Source organism: Puma concolor, chromosome A3, assembly GCF_028749965.1.
Source record: "Puma concolor isolate L17-30 chromosome A3, mPumCon1.1.hap2, whole genome shotgun sequence".
In the NCBI taxonomy this organism is placed as follows: domain Eukaryota; kingdom Metazoa; phylum Chordata; class Mammalia; order Carnivora; family Felidae; genus Puma; species Puma concolor.
In genome coordinates this window covers 77,231,048-77,251,534 of record NC_141669.1, presented here as the reverse complement: position 1 = coordinate 77,251,534, position 20,487 = coordinate 77,231,048, and the positions used below count along the sequence as shown (strand labels likewise).

The following is a 20,487-nucleotide window of genomic DNA, read 5'->3' as shown; positions in this document are numbered from 1 at the left end:
CAGCAGATGAAAACAGAATTTTCCCTGATTATCAAACTAGTATTTACTTGGCTATTGAAAAAAATTCCAGATAATCCAGAACATATAAACACTCAAAAATTTTGCCTCTCACCTAACTTGGCTACATTCATTGTTGTGGTATATATCTTTCTAGTCTTTTTTGCCTGCCTGTGAATGTGTATATTTTTATTAAAATGAGATCATTATACTTGTTATTCTACAATACGCTTTTTCATTCAACAATATGCCGTAGAGAGATCGCCATGTCTGTAGGTGTCAGTCTTAATCATATGTCATGGTTGCATAGCATTTTGTTGAAAGAATGGCATGTAGTTTTGAAGGGAAAAGCCAAAATCTAGTAGGTCTGTAATTTGGAGTAAAAAAGAAGTTTGTGTTGTGGATAAACTGCACTCTCCCTTCCGTAGAAAGGATGCTAGTTTTCAGGAATTTTGACTCGACCCTTGAGAATGGAGTTGAAAGGATTCTGGTAGCATATCTTCATATCTTCGCTTGATAGCTTTTATCAGTTTAAAGTGATTAAATATTCCCGTTGATGGCATTAAACATTCTGAATTCCTAGAATCTCAGAAATGATAAATTACTATAGTAATGGGGCAAAAGGTTGGAACACATGATTCATTCAGTTTTGGTGGAAGTTGACCATCATAGTTCCTTTGGATGAAGCTGCATTCAAATTGAAATCAGTTTTGAGAAGCTTAATTAACTTTTATGTTGAAAGATTACAGACTTATGAATGTTTTGAACCTTGCATGTTACTTAATGGAATTAAATATTAAACATCTTACCCATTTCTGTTTTTCTAACTCCATAATTTTGTCATTCCACTCATTTGCATTGTAAAACTAAGGGTTAGCAATATTATAAAAACATGGACGCCTGGGTGGCTCAGTCAGTTAAATGTCCAACTTTGGCTCAGGTCATGATCTCATGGTTTGTGAGTTCAAGCCCCACATGGCGCTCTCTGCTGTCAATACAGAGCCTGCTTCGGATCCTCTGCCCCTGCCATCCTCGCATCAAAAATAAATAAACATTAGGGGCGCCTGGGTGGCTCAGTTGGGTAAGCGTCCGACTTCTGCTCAGGTCATGATCTCACGGTGTGTGGGTTCGAGCCCCGCATCTGGCTCTGTGCTGACAGCTCAGAGCCTGGAGCCCATTTCAGATTCTGTGTCTCCCTCTCTCTCTGCCCCTCCCCCACTCATACTCTCTCTCTGTCTCTCTCAAAAATAAATACAACATAAAAAAAATAAACATTAAAAAAATTAAAATAATGTGAGTACGGGCGCCCGGGTGGCTCAGTCGGGTAAGCCTTTGACTTCGGCTCAGGTCATGATCTCGCGGTTCGTGGGTTTGAGCTGACAGTTCGGAGCCTGGAGCCTGCTTCGGATTCTGTGTCTGTCTCCCTTTCTCTCTGCCCCTCCCCTGCTCGTGCTCAGTCTCTCAAAATAAACATTAAAAAATTAAAAAAAATATATGATTAAAATAGAATATGATTACTTTGAACTTAGTCTGAAAGATTGAATACAAAATTTTAGATTCCATGGAAAGCACTTTAGCCTTGTGCTTGGCACTTAGTGATTGCTCAGTAAGTGAGAGCTACTTCAAGAGGAGAAAGCGAGAATAGACACAGTTTTTAAGTATTGAAGTTTTCGTGATAATAGATTTAAATGATGTGTTAATATTTTCTAACACTTGTCATGCCCTAATAGTTTACAAGCACTTTTATATGTTAACTCATGAAATCTTGGGAGATTGTGATAATCATCGTAATCACAATAGCATCAGTAAATTACTGCTTTTTATGAGCAAACGCTATTCTAAGCACTTTACAGGTATTTTAACGCATTTAATTTTCACAACCATGAAAGGTAGTTAGCATTATTGCTAATGATAATCTTTTTTTCAGGATTGCCACTTAGCAATATGAAGCTGTAAGTGTTGGATGACTCTGGTCAGGCATTACTCTCTTTAAGACATTTAACTGTAGGAGAGAAAAGTCCCTAAGAAAGCACCCTTCCCATTTTATTGCCAGTGCTGGCATCCATGGCATTTATGTTAATTTCAGGTTGCATAGAAAACATAGCGGCTGTTTGCATAGCCTTTCATAACTTATAAGTAACCCTCATTTATCCTCCTAGTAACCTTCTGAGGTGAACAAAATAAAAATCTATTTCCAATTTGCAATTAAGGAAATGGAGGTTTGACATTAAAAGATAACTGTAAGTCCTGTTTTGGTGAGTGTTGAAGCCAAGAGTAGAATTCACGTTTCCGGACTCAAGTTTGGTGTGTTTATTGCCAATATTCCTCAGAGGGTTTCATGAAAAATTTTTCCTGAAGGATAACACTAAGTACAAGATGAATAACATTTGCAAACAAATAACGAAGATGTTTTAAGTAAAGTTACTAATCTTGATGTCCTTTTAAAAAATCTCATCCCCCTTAAGCAACCACATATATTCTTCCAAGTAATTCTGTGTTTATTATACAAACATACAGGAGTATAAAAATAGGCGGAGGTGTTGGTTTGTTTTTTACTGTTTACAGAAATGGATCATACTATGCATGTTACTTTGCCACCTGCTTCATTTTTCTTAAATTGTAAAACTCAGTGTTCCTTTAAATTGTTCTTTTATTTTTCTTTTAAAATACTATTTGAAAAAAAAATACTATTTGATATTCCTAAATTCAGTTTATATGCTACTTATCAGAAGCTCATTTATTTTATTTTGCTTTTTTTTTTTTTTTAAGTTTTATTTTTATTTATTTTTGAGAGAGAGAGGAAGAGAGAGAGAATCCCCAACAGGCTCCACACTGTTTGCGTGGAGCCTGATGTGGGGCTGGAACTCATACACTGTAAGATCATGACCTGAGCAGAAATCAAGAGCTGGATGCTTAACCAACAGAACCACCCAAGCTTATTTATTTTAAACCATGAGATAGTACTTGATAGTTGGATAAAATTGAGGTAAGTTAATGACTTATTTTCCAAAGGCAGCATCATTCCAGATTAGTAGTCCAATACGGAACATGCACTTGTGTATCCCCCAAAACAACTGTTCAGCTCTAAACTCAGGAGTTTTTCCATTATAGTTTTCAGAAAATATAATTCTGAATAATGCAAAGGTAGACCTGGATCGTGTTAGAATGGGGTGTGGTTGTGTATTTTGGGGCGTGGAAGGGAAGGACTGAATGTAAAAGTATAGTCTGTAGTGTAGTGATTCCCAAACTTTCTTGGTCCCATGTTGCCTGAGTGTCTTAGTAATTTTTTCACAGTGCTACTTAGCCATAGTAATATTTAACAGATACAAGTGTTTATGTAGTGAGATGCAAGCTTAATGAGTATATATGTCTTAACAAAATAATACACATACATTGAAAAAATACTTTATTTCATTCTTTAAGAAACTACAGTTATATATTAATGAGATATGTGTACCTGTAGGTCGCTGCACAACTTCTCAAACATTATAATTATTGGACACGGCCATCTTCATTGCCTGTATCACATTGATTTTTTTTTTTTTTTTTTTAATGGGACTTGCTTTTTATCACACCAACTCTTAAAACCCCGGCTTTGAAAAGATAGGATGTCATTGAGAGAAATATCGCATTATCTACTGTTAAAACTGTGAATTACTTCACAGTAGATTGTGGGGTGTCCACAGATGTGGAGTATCACTGTATTTCCCCTTATTTTTAATATCTCTGTGAGTACATCACAGCACCCTGGGGCTTCTTGGTGCACCATTTGAGAACCGTGGGTTTAGTATTAGAACATAGGCTTTGGAGCCACACAGCTGGGTTTTAAGTTATACCGCACCACATAGAACGAAATCGGGTGAAGTTGCAGTTTCTACATCTTATAAGATAGCGGTGAATGATAATATCTTTGTGGAGTTGTTGAGGGTAAAGCTCTTGGTAAGTGCCTGAATAGTTCTCTGGTTTATAGACCTCAATAAATTTTAATTCTGTAGATGATGGTTGTGAAACAGGGAGGTGAAGGAAATACAGGTTCAGGGAATAAGGTAATGGTGGAAGGGAGTGTTCTTGAAGTAATCATAGACTCCATCTCTCATGGATAGGTGAAAATTTGGTCTATTTTTGAAGTTTGGCTGGTGTTTGAACATGTAAGTAAGATAAGCACAGTACCAGGCTGAAAAAAATGATTAAAAAAATGAGGAATATTGATGGTTTACTTATCAGATACTCATTTACTAACCTTGGCAATGGTATTCTGTTCACAACTTACTTTCATATGCCATGTTAACACTTGATCCAGGACACTTCTTTATAACCGGGCAGCATTCAGCTTAAAAATTAACCACCTCAGATTATTTTCTGTTTCCATTTAAATGCCCTTACATATGGCAGGGACGCTGGCTGCTTTGACCTAGAACTATCTGTTAGTGGTCTAATTCCTTAGAGTGGTACTGCTGTGCTGTTGTCAAAAAATAAAAAGAAGAGGCACTGAAATGATCAGTTTTAAATTTTTTTTTTTTTTTTCAACGTTTATTTATTTTTGGGACAGAGAGAGACAGAGCATGAACGGGGGAGGGGCAGAGAGAGAGGGAGACACAGAATCAGAAACAGGCTCCAGGCTCTGAGCCATCAGCCCGGAGCCCGACGCGGGGCTCGAACTCACAGACGGTGAGATCGTGACCTGGCTGAAGTCGGACGCTTAACCGACTGCGCCACCCAGGCGCCCCTGAAATGATCAGTTTTAAATATCTGGCTAATTGCTTCAGTTCACCAAGCTGGATTTGTTTTGTTTTTATCATGTTTCATTTCTGAACTTAATGAAAAATTTATACTGATTATGTAAGGATAGTTTATCTCTAGAAAACTGAGGAGGCATAAAGGGAAAAACATCTTTTTAAGTTGCTGTATAAAAATTACTGAAACGCACTCATACGTTGTACTTAGGGGAAAGTCATCTTTATGTAGAAATAGAAGAAGCATCCTTGAAATCACACATGCTTAGGTGTAAATGTAAATTATTTCCTTTATTTTTTGATATTTAAACTTCCTTAAACTATCTTTCAGTTAATTTTCCAGTTGGTAGGATTTAATTTTTATAACATAAAAACCTAATGGAAATTGTGTGTGTGTGTGTGTGTGTGTGTGTGTGCGTGTGTGTGTGTGTGTGTGTGTGTGTGTCTTGAATGTCTATGGTATAAAGCTTTTCCTGACCTGAACTTACATGGTAAATCCTATAGAATATGTTGACTCTTTTTTTGGGTGGGAGGGGGAGCTATTTGGAACCATGGTGTGTTTATGTGTGGATATGTATATATATTCATACAGCCATTGTAGTATTTCTAATATTAAGTCATTGTGAAAGTCTTGGTGGGTTTCATTAAAGAACGAAATTAGTTTGGACCAATCCTGATTTTTTGGAAATCTTGATTTTTTTTTTTTTTTCCCTCCCAAATACAGAGAATCTGGTTATATACTCATGATGTTTCTTCCTACTAAAGCATGCAAGTCTGTGAAAAGTTTTTTTTTTTGAAGCCTTCTTAAGGCCTGGCCTCCATTGCCTTCACATTTTGCAAGATCTTTCTGTCTTTTTGGCTGTGTCATGTGGGTTCCAAAAAAGTGACAAGTCTGAACAAACAGTGCCTGCCTAGATTCTGGCCATACTGAATGAAAAGACTAGAATGGATGTGGCCTAGGCTTTTTTCACTTGAGTTGGCAAAGGGCACCATCAGACAAAATAGCCTACCACCTACATTGATTTAGTTTGTTTAGAATCATAAATAGAAACCATGGGGGGGGGGTGGGTTGAAAAGTCACTATTTCAAGAAGTTTTATTCTTTTTTTTTTCTTTATTTTTTAAAAATGTTTATTTTTGGTAGAGGAAGGGAGAGAGCGTGAGCGCGGTAGGGGCAGAGAGAGAGAGGGAGACACAGAATCCAAAACAGGCTCTAGGCTCTGAACTGTCAGCACCGAGTCTGATGCAGGGCTGGAACTCGTGAACCGCAAGATTATGACCTGAGCTGAAGTCGAACGCTTAACCTACTGAGCCACCCAGGTACCGCCCCGCCCCCCCTTTTTTTAAGAGAGGAAGAGAGAGCACGTGAGCTGGGGAGAGAGAGAAGCTTAAGCAGGCTCCACACTCAGCGTGGAGCCACATATGGGGCTCGATCCCACGACCCTGGGATCGTGACCTGAGCCAAAATCAAGAGTTGCATGCTTAACCGAGTGAGCCATCCAGGTGACCCAAGCACTGTTTTATCCTGTTCTAAGAAACTCAGTTAAAGTAATATATCTATAGGAAATGTAATGAGAAAGTTTTAAATTCATTTTTCATAATCTTACGGTATAGTCTACTTTTTAAATATAGATCATTTGTACGTGATAGTGTGATTAACACGGCAGCAGTAAAATTTGTCCTTAAGTTAGCAGTTTTAGCTCCCCTCTGCAGACTCTGACCCTGTTTGTGATTCTGTTTAACAATATGATGGCTTTTCTTCAAAAGTTCTTATATCTGACTGTATAGTATCTCAGCCATCCAGTTACATTCCATTGTTTGCTATCCTCGGAATGGTTTAGAATCTGTTTTCTTCTCTGCTTGATTGTTCAGTATAGTCTCTTGAGTATCCTAATGATCAGTAATTTTCAGCTGTGTCAAATTCAGTGGCGTTTTGCTAGCATTGCTCTAATGCAGGTTAATTAGGTGAAAATTACACACTTGTTTGGGAAGATGTGTTTTGGGCTTGAGACACTTTGGGAATATGTAGTCTTGAGTGGGAAACAGAGTTTAGAAGATGTAATAATGCATATAAAGATGCATTTCCTCATTTGTGGAGTGTTGGTGGGTAAGAATAGGTACACAGAATTAAAAGTCATAAAATAATTACAGATCTACCCCTATCTAGAGATCTTGTTTCTTCAGGGAATGCTTCAAATAGTTCTTTGGAATGGAAATGAATGTGTTGAATGTGTGCATTCTGGTGATTTAAATAAACTATAATTGCTTAATGTAATTAACTCTGTTTTGAATTAAATAATAGGAAGTTGCTGGACTGTAGAAATATAATTCTTTCTTTTTCTTTCTTGAATATACAGGGAAGTCGAGATAACATGAGTATTGTACTAGTTTGCTTTTCAAATGCTCCCAAGGTCTCAGATGAAGCAGTGAGAAAAGATTCAGAGCTGGATAAGCACTTGGAATCACGGGTTGAAGGTAAGTAAGAAAGGTGCTTTTTTTTTTTTTAAGAAGGAAAGGAAAAGTATTCTTCCTTGTTTATCAAGTAGTTTTTTTTTTAATTGGGAAAAAATGACTAAGTATTTCTAAACAAGGCCTTAAAAAACAGGCATCTGTCTGCCTGAGATTTACTGTCACATCTTGGACCAGTGAGTGGGAATTGATTGGCAGGGAAAAGAGATAGGCCTATGATACCCTCAAGGAGAAAAATTCGAAAATACTGTTAAACCTTGCTATTTTATTGTCCCTTTCCTTTGTTATACTTTTAGTGGAGGAGTCCAGTGAAATCTGCCTCCAGGGTTATCATGAACATCAAGTGCTATAATTCCACTAATACTAATTCCCTCCTACCAAGTTAATCATAGGAATTCATTACTGTATGTTTTTATCTTCCCGATTAGAGTTAGCATTGGTGTTGTGAGAGATCATTGATTTTACAGTTGACCCTTGATCAGCGTGGGGGTTGGGGGTACAAACACACCACCATCCCCACCTCTTCCCCCAACACTCCCCATAAGTTAAAAATGCACACATAAGTTTTTACTCCCCTGAAACTTAATTGACTGGAAACCTCACTGATGACATAGACAGTCTACTAACACGTATTCAAAGTAAGCTAGAGGAAAGAAAGTGTTGTTAAGAAAATCATAAGGAGAAAATACACTTACAGTAGTGTACTGTATTGGAAAACAATCTATACATGAATGGACCCATGCAGTTCAAACCTGAGTCATTCAAGGGTCAACTGTACTTATTTTTTTAATCTTTTATTTTGCAGTAATTTTAAATTTATAGAAGAGTTGAAAAAAAATCAGGAGAGCTCCCATGTACATGTAGTACCTTTTACTTAGATTCCCCATCTTGTTTACATTATAATTCATTTGACTTCTCTCTATATATACTTTCTGTAACATACCCAGTCTTCTCTCTCTGTCTGTCTGTCTGTCTGTCTCTCTCTCTCTCTCTCTCTCTCTCTCTCTCATGGCAATGTCTGGAGACCTTTTTGATGTCATAACTGAGAGGGTGTCGCCAACCTCTAGTATGGAGTAGAGCCCGGGGATGTTGCTTAACATTTTGTAGTACACAGACAGCCTCTACAACAAAAATTTGTCTAGTCCAGGGCTCCTGGATGGCTCAGTTGCTTAAGCATCCAGCTTCGTCTCAGGTCATGATCTCACAGTTTGTGAGTTCGAGCCCCTTGTGGGGCATGGTGCCGACAGCTTGGAGCCTGCAGCCTGCTTCGGATTCTATGTGTGTGTGTCTCTCTGCCCCTCCTCCACTTGTGCTTCTCTCTCTCTCTCTCTCTCTCTCTCTCTCTCAAAAATAAACACTAAAAATTTTTTTTGTCTGGTCCAATATGTCAGTAGTGCTAAGGCTGAGAAATCCTGTGCTATAGAGATGCAAGTATAAGGCAGGAGAATTACAGTCCTGCCTCCAAGAAGCTTGCAGTCTTATGACACATTAACTATCATATGCAGTGGAAGTGTGCAGTGGTGCACCTGCTCCAGGCTTGGGTCAGAGACGCACTTGAGAAAGTGACATAAGAAGTTGAAACCTGAAGAATGAGTGTGAGTGAACTATGCAAAATAGGTTGGTCGGTCTGGCAGAAAGAGCGTAGAAGTACATGTGAAGATCGAGAAGCAGGAGAAGGCTGCTCTGAACGGAGCCTGTGGGGATAAAGAGGTCAGGGGCAGAGTCGAATGGGAGTGGTGAAAGTTAAGGTCATGGTGAGGGCCTGGTGAAGCGTGGTGACCGCCGAGGATACTGCTTTTTGTTAACTTCAAGTCAGTTGGCACTGTCTGATTTTTGAGGAGTTTATATCATTCTTTTTAAATTTTTTTAATGTTTATTTATTTTTGAGAGAGAAAGAGACAGTGTGAGTGGGGGAGGGGCAGAGAGAGAGGGAGACACAGAATCCGAAGCAGGCTCCAGGCTCTGAGCTGTCAGCACAGAGCCCAGTGCGGGGCTCGAACCCGTGAACCGTGAGATCATGACCCGAGCCCAAGTTGGACGCCCAACCAACCGAGCCACCCAGGGAGACCCAAGGAGTTTATATCTTAATACTGGCCAAATAATCATGTACTAAATACCTGTTTTCCATAAATTTTAAATGTAAACGGAACATGTAAATGTTTTACTTTGTTCTAAGCTTCAGCAAGTTCTGTGACTCATTTTCCTTTTTTTAAATTGTTGTGGAACATTACTACTTAGGTATCAAAAACCTTGTAAAACGACATGGATGGACCTAGAAAGTATTATGCTAAATGAAATAAGACCGAGAAAGGTAAATACCTTATGATTTCATTTCTATGTGGAATCTAGAAAACAAAACAGAAAGACTCCTGGATATGAGGAGCACACTGGTGGTTGCCAGAGGAAGGATAGGCGAACTAGGTGAAAGGGATTAAGAACTACAGACTTCCAATTATCAAGTCACAGGCCTGAAAAGTACAGCATAGGGAATACAGTCAGTAATATTGCACTGGCGTCGTATGGAGACTACGCTTACCGTGGCGAGCATTTAGTAATGTATATAATTGTCGGATCACTATGTACACCTGAAACGAATATAATACGTCAGCTATTCTTTGATTAAAAATGAACAGTCTTATAAAGTGATTTCTATTTTTTCTCCTTTTCCTTACAATCCTTATCCATCGCTTTTTTTTTGATAATTATAGTCTTAATAACTTTTGTATTTTTATATAAAATCAGATCAGATGTATATGCTTTTCCACATAGCTGTACTAACAGGGATCATTTTTAGTGATTATAAACCATTTCACTCGGCTTATACCAAAAATTTCTCCACTATTGCTGTATCATAGGACGTTTCCTTTGTTTCAGTTTTTGCTTTTATGTATGCACCTAACTTTTTATATTACTTTTTTTGTTCCTCCTGTGATAGTAAGATAATGTTTGCTTTTTTTACATATGAAAATTGATACTACCAGGTAGTACCCCTTGTTTCACTCTGTGAATCCGGACATACCACATTAATTTAGGAACTCTTTTTAAAAACTTGCAGAAATTATGGAGAAGTCTGGTGAGGAAGGAATGCCTGATCTTGCCCATGTCATGCGCATCTTGTCTGCAGAAAATATCCCAAATTTGCCTCCTGGGGGAGGTCTTGCTGGCAAGTAAGTAGAACAAAAAGAACTAATTTTGAGTTCATTTATAATTAGTAATTAATTTTGGGTAAGAAGTATATCAGTTATCTAAAAATGAAATGAGTTGACGGTTCTTTTACTAGAGAAGAACTTTAAAATTTCATCCAAAAGAGATTTTTTTTAAGGGAATTATTTATCATGTGCTTTGAAGGTGAAGGTCCTATTTCCTTGATAAATGAGAACAAATTTGGGGGTGCTCTGGATCAGTTTCTGAGTGAGATATAGAAACTATGTTCTTGGCAAGTGTTTAAGTGTGGCAATTAATTTTTGAGAACGGTCCAGATGAAGTCTTATTTAAATACTCAAGCTTAGTAATTGTATGCAATTTTAATAAACCTGAAGCGTAATTTTTTTTAGGCGCAATGTTATTGAAGCTGTTTATAGTAGGCTGAATCCACATAGAGAAAGTGATGGGGTAAGTTTTATTTCGTTTCTTAAGCATTTTAAATAATTTTATAATGTAAATACTAGATGTAATACTTTCACATAATGAAATCTGTAATAAAGTATTAGTACTTTTCATGTTAAGGAGTCAGTTAAAGTTTAAGGGAATGTATAGAAATGGAGGTAGAGATACAGTTCTGTTCTGTAGATAGACTTGCCACTTAATGGGCACCGAGTACCTTTTTGTTGGGCTGTACTTACTTCCTCCCTGTGTGTCTGCCTTTCCTTCTCCCTCTCCCTTAAATCTTAATTTTGAGGTGAAGAATGTGCTTTGAAGTATCTCAGTTTCTCCTTCAGCAGGCTGCTACCATCACTAGAACGTAGTGATAGAGAAAATGAGCTATTCTTTTAAAGACCTGACTCTCAGTGCCCCTGTGTGCCCAGTTGAATACCTAAGGATAATTTCTTTCTAACCTTAGCGTTGCCGCTGTAGGCATGTGTGTTGAGCTGAGATAACCATTTTTGCTGTCTCTGCCATGCTTCCTCAGAGCAGAACTCTGTCACTTTGCCTTCCTTACTGCTGTTGATGTGCTGTCAGCCGCGTCTCTGTAGTGTTTTTATCTTGGTACTAGTGCCAGAAGACAAAACAGTGCCTCCTTCTCCTCCTCCTTCTTGTCCCCCTCCTCCCTCCTCCTCCTCCTCCTCCTCCTTCTTTTTTTTTTTTTTTTAATTGTCCTGTATTTCAAAGTCAGTAATTCAAATAAGTATTTTCTCGTAGGGTTTTGAAGTTTTCGGACGTCTGTAAATGAATAACTTAATTTTTTAACACTTTTATGCTTGAAAGATTTAAGGGAGCCCAAGTTAGTAATGAAACTCATTGAGAAGAAATAGACTCACCCTCCAAGTCTCCAGCTCCTGGTGACAGGTCTTGAGAGAGACGTCAGCCACTGGTATCCTCTCAATCGCACTGTATTCCTTTTTGTGCAGCAAATCCTCTTGTTTCTTTTTTCTAAACAATAAAAGTGTCCTTGCAAAAAGGAACATTTTACAATTAATACATTGTAGTGAGTTGAATAAAAGTGACACTGTATACTGCTAATAACAGGATTTATATCTTGGTCTAGAGCAGTGGTCCTGAGTCTTTCTTTGGTGTTCGGTACCTCAGAGTGTTAAGAATTGTATCTAAAGCTATGAAAATTAATTTAAAAACGTCATGTGATACCTTTGAGAACCCTAAATCAAACAAATGAAGACAGAAGTTGGGGTGGCCATGACTGAAAAGTTCGTCGTAAGTGGGTGGTGGAGTGAAGACAGGCTGGTCTCTTCAGCTAGATTATAGGTTCCACACAGCATCCAGTACTATGGTTAGGGGAAATAAACCCTCAAAAGGTAGTTACTGATTCATTACTAGCTGTCTAAGTACTCCTGTTTCTTCATGTGTGTGAAAATGTAACCCCAGTGTGTAATTTTAGAAAATAATTTTGGGGTACCTGGCTGGCTCAGTCTAGAGCACGTGACTCGATCTCAGGGTCATGAGTTCAAGCCCCACGTTGGGGGTGGAGCCTACTTAAAAAAAATTATTTCATTATGCCTTGCCAAATTTCTTTGTCCCTCAAAAAAGTTGGCTACTTTTACTCCCGATACGATTTTTAAAATGCCTCAGAACCCTAAATTAACATTGGGGTTAATGTTTTAAACTTTTTTAAAAAATAGAAAATACTTATACACAGCTCAATAAACAGTGAATGAATAAACAACAGAGCCATGAAACTGAAGAGAAATTCTCAGGATAAAAAACTGGCCTTGAATATGAGTGTTCTGTGACTGTGTATAAGTTAGGAGATGCATAAGCTTTCTAGTAACTTCAGATGAAACACGGACAGTCTACCCTGAGGTGAAGTGATACAGCGGGGAGACTACAGAACATGAGGCATGGTTCCATCTCTCCTGTCATTGCAGCTTGCCATGTCCACATAAACACACCAGTTAAAGAATACGTGTTTCACATCATTTGGTAAAGAATAGAAAGAAGTGACAGAATAGGAATGTGATTCATTTCCATGTGACCTGTACGCTGATTGCCTGGCAAGTCCGAATTACAGATAAGAGGGGATTTGAAGAATGATGAGAATGACAAATGAAATGAGGAGGATGGTAGTTCAAGTGGACGGGAGAGGCAAGAACAAAGTATAAGCCAGTCTTTAAAGAAAGGACCTCATTTTGTCCAGAGCATAGAGCCGCTGTGGTTAAAAAAAAAAAAAAAAAAAAAAAATTAGGATGTGGGGCGCCTGGCTGGCTCAGTTGGTTGAGTGTCTGACTTCGGCTCAGGTCACCATCTCAGGTTCATGAGTTGGAGCCCCACATCGGGCTCTTTGCTGTCAGCACAGAGCCGACTTCAGATCCTCTGTCCCTCCTGCCCCTCCCCAGTCCCTCTCCTGCTTGTTCTCTCTTTCTCTCAAAAACCAATGACCATTTGGGGGAAAAAAAAAAAAAAAAAAGAACTTAGGATGCCAGAAGTACTTTTGGAGAGACTGGAGTGCCCCCCCCCCTTTTTTTTTTCCCTAAGTTTGTTTATTTGTTTTGAGAGAGGGGCGGGAGGAAGGGGTGAGAAAGAATCCCAAGCAGGCTCTGTGCTGTCAGTGCAGAGCCCAGTGCAGGCTTGATCTCAATAACCGTGAGATCACGATCTGGGCTGAAATCAAGAGTCAGACGCTTATCTGACTGAGCCACCCAGGCGCTCCTGGAGAGGCCTTTTGAACTTTATATTTTACAGAGAGGAGCCACTATCTGTTTGGAGCATAAGAATGATAGACCCAAAGGAATATCTCTGGTATTTTAATCTGTTGGAAACATGTGCAGCATTAGATTAAAGAGATGCTGGCAGTCAAGTAGCGAAATAATTGAGAGATCAGATGATAAGCGTAAACTCATTATCAGACAGATACACGGATTAGAGAAACTTCCCTGTTTACTATAAAAAGTAACTTTTGCAGTCCAGAGCCCTCTTTTGGGAAATACCACTTTGCCCTTTCAGAATAATCATGACCTTAGAAAAATGTTGAACCATCATCACTAGTAGCAGAAATGTAATAAAAGAACACAAAGAAGCAGAAAAAAAATGAAGTCATTAGAGGTGTTTAAGTTTTTACTTTTTAAGCTACTGTAGCAGTGAGTGAGGCACAGACGTGCTACTACATAAGTGCTTCTTAACTTAGTTAGATGTGCGCCATGTGGAAGATGTTGCCGAAGTACAGTGGCAGGAGCCCAGGTTAGTTTACAGAATGGGAAAGACAGCAGAGTGCTGGAAATACAGAAGAGGAGCCAGTTGGGACATTTTATAAAAATTGGGGTTTTTTTAAGTAACAAAAATAAAAATTTTGTTCAGACATTTTAAAAAATGAGGGGGACACCTGGGCAGCTCAGTTGGTTAAATGTCCGACTTCGGCTCAGGTCATGATCTCACAGCTCGTGGGTTCGAGCCCCATGTTGGGCTCTGTGCTGACAGCTCAGAGCCTGGAACCTGTTTCGGATTCTGTGTCTCCCTCTCTCTCTGCCCCTCCCCTGCTCATGTTCTCTCTCTCTCTCTCTCTCTCTCTCAAAAATAAATAAACATTTAAAAAATTAAAAAAAAAAAAGAATGCTAGTCAGAGTTAATTCAAGTTAATCCTAAAATGTCTGCTTCATATCAGAGATAGAATTATCTGGCTGTAAATGCCTGTAAGTAATTTGGGGATTACTTACGGAAATAGGAATTCATTTATTTTTCTTATATGAAAAGAAAATCTTGTGGATAATGTATTTCAGAAGGCCCAGTGGAATGTAAGTCAGAAATTAAAACATTTAAAACATATTCAGAAAGTTCATTATTGAGAGGAGTCTTCTGAAGTGGCCTACTAAATTTGTTTCTTAGTTCAACCTGTTGGAGTATGTTAAGACTTCTTAATGCAAGCAGTATTGACATTTTCCCACCTAGTAAAATCTTTGGAAGAGTCTAGCAGGAATTCTTAGGTGGTCTGTGAATCCCCAGAAAGTTTTTGAAAATGTGTTTATGTGTGTACATACGCAGTTTTTAACGAGAAGTATAGTATGTCTGCAGTTTTCATCAGTTCTTCAAAGGCGTCTGTGACCCCAAAAGAACAATCACCTAGAGGACCAGAAAAAGTAAAACTGCATTTTGCTCCAAACTGTTCTTACCTTAGGCAGGGCTCTGAGATCATCGCTTTTTTCTTCTTCCAAAATGCTAGGTTGGGGTGCCTGGCTGGCTCACTAGATGGAGCATGTGACTCCTGATCTTGGGGTCATGAGTTCAAGGCCCACACTGGGTATGTAGATTAGTAAAAAATAAGCTATTTCATTGGTTTAGGTTCTAATCTTAAAAAAAAAAAAAAAAAAAAAAAAAAACTAGGTTGCGTCTTATAACTAGAGGTAGAAATTTCTGCAAGATCTGTGACTTCATCTGATTTATTTATGGCTATAGTCCCGGCACCTACAACAGTGCCTGGCATGTGGTGAGAACTCAGTAAATACTTGCTAAATAAGAGCCATTTCTATTTATTAATTTCTAGGTGTTTGCTTCAGACTATCCTTAAATCATATATTTAAAAAAAATAATCTGAGGTTGCTAATTTGTATGAAAGTACATGTATAGAGTTTTATATTTTCCATGGAAAAATGTTAAGTTCTTCCCTCAAAGAATACTTAAAATGCTTTTTAATTAGTATATTACTGATCAAGTAGCCATATAGGTTGATGATTTTCCAAGGGCAAAGGGGGGACTTGTAGCTGTCCAGTTGTTGGATATGTATACAGTCATAGGTGATATCCTCAACACCCTTCTTTTAGAGGTAAGCCTGAGAGTCAGGGAGAGGAAGTAGTTAGCCTAGGTTGCAAAGCTAAATAAATGATACAGCCAGAATTTCAGTCTAAGGCATGGGGATTCCCAGAACCATTGTCTTTACACCTTTTTGTGTTATCTAAGATAATATGTCTGTACCCCATCTCTTTACTAGCCATGCAAAATCATTCCTCATTCTTTTGTGAATCTCCTGTTTAATAGTCTTAAGATACTCTGGTTTTGAGGAGGAATATTTCATAAAGTTTTTGAAACTAAGCACCCAAGCCCGATATCTTATCAGTTATTTTTCTTTTAAATAGTACACATTTTTGTTTGTCCTAATCCAAAATCTTTTTTAAGGCATTTGAATTTTTGAGAAGGGAGGAAAGATCGGACAAAAGCCCAAAAGAATCTTCGTATTCTGTTTTCACATTAAGTTTTATATATAGCCTTTCTGTTGATAATTTCAAATAGATCAGTTACAGTAAACATAGCTGCTTTTACATTTTTATATCACAGTTTCAGGACTGTGTGCGTACTAGTCTTTTGGTAAATTTTTTTCTTTTTTACTTCTCAGAACATATTTATGGAGAAGATCTATACTGTTTGAAAATATGCCAAACTTTAGTCTATTTTTAAGAATGGTACGACATACTGCTTCTCTAAGCTGTGTGGTCTTGATCATTTAAATGACTCTTTAAAGTGATTTCAGATTCATTAAATTTTACATAATCCTTGCAGATAACAGCTAATTAGATTCTTCCTTAGTCGTCGTTAATTTTATCTCATGAACTCATAGTTGAGAATTTTTAGCTCTAAAAGTTATTTTTAGCTGAGAAGCAGAGGATAGGACTGTACCAAAAACACAGTAAATATTTATTCTTTACTTTTTTCTCCATTGTTTTAGCTAGTCGTTTGAAGAATTTTGCTTATGGCAACTGCATTAACAAATGCTGCAAATAAATACTAGCTAGTTAAAGTTTAACTTCTAAATGTGCTTAAAAATTTCCCCCTTCTGTTCACTGTCTATATTCCAGTGTCTTATTTTGGAGAAAGCAGTATTTTCATGAGAGATTTGATTCTTTTAAACTGTGCTTGTCTAGATGACAGTGAAACCTTGAAAATAAAAACAGAGGGTAAAGGTCTATATTCTCATCTCCATAATTGCCTTTGATTTAGTTTGCAGAGTACTTTTAAACCATCCCATCTAATAGAATTTTTTTGTCCTATAATTTCATTAGTCTCCTGTATCAAGGAAATGCATTGTAGACTTGACTATGAAATAATTTGTGGCCCACTTCTACAATAATTTTAAGCAATATTTCTTTAGTGAGTGTCTGTTTATATGGGGCATTTGCTACGCAAAAATGGTTACCATCATGTATTCAAAAGAACATGCAGGGGGACATTGGTGCTAATTATACCTGTATACAATCTGAACTGTGCCACTTAACTAGCATTCTCACTCTGATAAATAACTTCGGTCTCTCTGAGCTTATAAATTTCCTCACTTATAAAAATAAGGGTTGCAGTACCTGTTAGGGTACCTATGAGGATTAAATGAGATGATATGCATAAAGTTCCAAGTACAGACATTAATTACAGAAAGGAATATGAAATTCTCTTTACCTCAGAGAGCTTACAATCTAATTGGAAAGACTTATTAACAGTTGCAAGGTGGAACTGATGGCTGTAATAGATGTGTAATCGTGATGTAATGTATATATGAGTTCAGGTAAAAAAAAAAAAAAGTACAGCCAAACAGTAGGTTCCTTTTCTAATATCAATGAAAATCCATAAGAGAGTTGCAAAACAGTATTGTGAAGAGTCCAATGAAATGGCTGGGTAAGAGGTCTCATCCATCTATCTTTTATCGAGCACAGTAGGGAAATGTAATTTGTCTTGAGATAAAATGACTTTTAAATGTGGTCATTAGCTCAAGTTCTTTTCAGTTCAGTGGCTCTGTGATGGCAGCCATTGTAAATCCATCCCAATTTAACTTACAAGTTTGGTTTAAATGTTTTTTTTTTTTTTTTTGAAAGCAGCTACTCCTCCCCAGCTAGCACTCCTACAGAAGCCACAGAGACATAGTAGATGCTTGCTGTAGTAACAGGTGTCAGTTGGAGAGCAAGAGGTGCTGTATCTTTCGAACCCACCAAAATTGAAATGCAACTAACATAACATTTTCATCAATAAGTTCCAGTAAGAAGAGTCTGTATCACAGGTTCTGTGTATCAGAATCACCTGGCAGGCTTTAAAAAACTCACCCCACCCCAGTGAATCTAAATATCATGTGATCGAACTTTAGGGGGGGGCGCCTGGCGGGCTAGAAGCGTGAAGCTCTTGGTCTTGGGCCGTGAGTTTGAGCCCCACATTGGGTGTAGAGAGTACTTACATAAATAAAGCTTTAAAAAAAAAAAAAAAGTTTAAAAAACTCACCCCAACCCAATGAGTGTGAATATCATTTGCTAAAAACTTCAGTATGTATATAATTTGAAAAGCTCCACAGGCAGTCCTGGTACGAAATTAGGGTTGATCATCACTTCAGAATTTGTTTCAATGCCCTAGAAGGTTTTTTTTTTTTTTTTTTTTTTAAATTTAATTTAATTTAATTTATTTATAAAAAGGGAGTTGAGTTTTTTTGGGTCAGGGGGGTGAGGTGGGGAGATTCTTATGCCCGCTACTGAAAGTTCTTTGTGATATACTATCAAGGAGAAAATTGCCTTTTGGAAAACTTGATTAAAGACCAATAAGGTTTATGATTAGCAAGCATTCACCCAGTTGTTCCTTCTTAACCTTCCCTGAATAGATTCAAATGAGAAACTTTAGGGGAACATGTTTATTTAGCACATAAGGAAAGGTAAGGGAGAAAAAATAAGAAAAATCTTAACAGAGCACATTTTATTATGTTTTCGCCACCCGGTAAATTTTGCAAATTAAGAAAAACAAATGTTATTTGGGGCACCTGGCTGGCTCAGTTGGAAGAGTACATGACTCTTGATCATTGGGTCTTGACTTCCAGCCCCCATGTTGTGTGTAGAGATCACTTAAATAAATAAAAACTTTTTATTTTTTTTTATTTTTTTAAAAAAAGAACTTAGTAGATTAGATTCTTTTTTTTTTTTAATTTTTTTTTCCACGTTTTATTTTTTTTTATTTTTGAGAGAGAGAGAGACAGAGCATGAACAGGGGAGGGGCAGAGAGAGAGGGAGACACAGAATCTGAAACAGGCTCCAGGCTCTGAACTGTCAGCACAGAGCCCGACGCGGGGCTCGAACTCACGGACGGTGAGATCATGACCTGAGCCGAAGTCGGACGCTTAACCGACTGAGCCACCCAGGCGCCCCAATAAAAACTTTTTAAAAAGGAAAAAAAATTAAAAGTTATTTGACAGTTAACCTACCTGAAGTAGAAAATTGGAGAATTCAAAGAAAATAAAGCATCTATAACTTCACTATCCAATACCATCACTTGTATATTGCTGTATTACCTGTCTTCCCAGGCACTTTACATGTAACATCCTAAAATGAACAGATAATAGACATATACATAGACATAAAAACATACACAATGCACAGTATCATCTCTTGCTTTTTGCCACAAGGGCACTTTTTTCCCCCCCAAAGCATTCAGGTGCTCTCATTTTTCTAATAAGCGCTGCTATTTATTATGTGGTTATATCAGCATATCTTTGTTTCTTTGTTGCAGAATTGTAGAGTATCAGTTTCCAGAGATGGTTAAAAGTTTATGTCAGATCTAGATCAGTAACCATTTTTTTAGAGTTTTTTTTCCCAACTTTTTTTAAACGTTTATTTATTTTTGAGAGAGAGAGAAAGAATCCAAAACAAGCTCCAAGCTCTTAGCTGTCAGCAGAGAGCCCAATGTGGGGCTCGAACTCATGAACTGTTGAGATCATGACCTGAGCCGAAGTCGGACGCTTAACCAACTGAGCCAGGCAGGCGCCCTGATTTTCCCAACAGTTTATGATAAAAACTCCCAAATATGGAGAATTAAAATGATCACAATGGACACCTACACACCTTCTACCTTGATTCAACAACCGTAAACATTTTACCATATTGGCTTTGTGTGTGTGTGTGTGTGTGTGTGTGTGTGTGTGTGTGTGTGTGTGTATTACTTTTTTCCCCCCTTTCTTTCACGAACCTTTTAACAGTACATTGCAGACATCATCTTGGCATATTTTGGCATGAAGCTCTTAAAAATGAGGACATTTTGGGTGCCCGGCTGGCTCAGTTGATAGAGAATTCAACTCCTGATCTTGGGGTCGTGACTTAAAGCCCTACATTGGGCATAGGGCTTAGTTTTAAAAAAAGAAAAAAATGAGGACATCTTTCCAACCATAAATCTAGTATTATAACCATAATACTATTATCATACCTAATAAGATAAAGATTATCATCTAGTGCCAATTCTGGATTTTCCCAGTTGTCCCTAGAATGCCTGTTACAGTAGTTATTTTAAACGATGGTCTAATCAGGCTGTTACGGTATCAGTCAAGCATATTAATGGAGTCTGTAACCAAGCCCCCACTTTCTTTTTTCCCTTGCCACTGAAAAAGAAGGGCCTGAGCCAGCTTTGTATAGCATGTCCTACATTCTGGATCATATGATTGTTTTCTTGTGTCCTTTAACTCAGTCCTCTATTCCCTGTTTTCCCGTAAATTGGGAACTCGCTTTATTAGATTTGTATTAAACATGTTTGGCAAGAACACACAGGACATGGCCCTACACTCCCTAATGCATCACATCAGGAGGCACATGATGTAAGGTTCTTCCTTTTAGACTGTCAGCTTAACTGTGATCAGCTTTGATGTGAGAGCGTGTTCGGCTAACGAGATTAAGCAGCTGCTATTG

The 20,487-nt window shown here is 37.8% G+C and overlaps 1 protein-coding gene across 9 annotated transcripts in view; it reads left to right on the top strand.

Moving 5' to 3' along the window:
- Positions 1–20,487, top strand: part of PPM1B (protein phosphatase, Mg2+/Mn2+ dependent 1B) — a 92,495-nt gene that overhangs the window by 58,535 nt on the left and 13,473 nt on the right. For 4 of the 9 annotated variants that reach the window (XM_086701207.1, XM_086701208.1, XM_086701210.1 and 1 more), the window contains 3 exons: positions 7,087–7,204; positions 10,254–10,365; positions 10,753–10,810. In XM_086701207.1, the coding sequence (XP_086557333.1) occupies positions 7,087–7,204; positions 10,254–10,365; positions 10,753–10,810 (288 nt within the window). Of the gene's footprint in view, positions 1–7,086; positions 7,205–9,423; positions 9,510–10,253; positions 10,366–10,752; positions 10,811–11,557; positions 18,683–20,487 lie in introns of those variants that run through there. The other 5 variants (XR_015249251.1, XM_086701204.1, XM_086701205.1 and 2 more) reach the window with 3 other exon arrangements.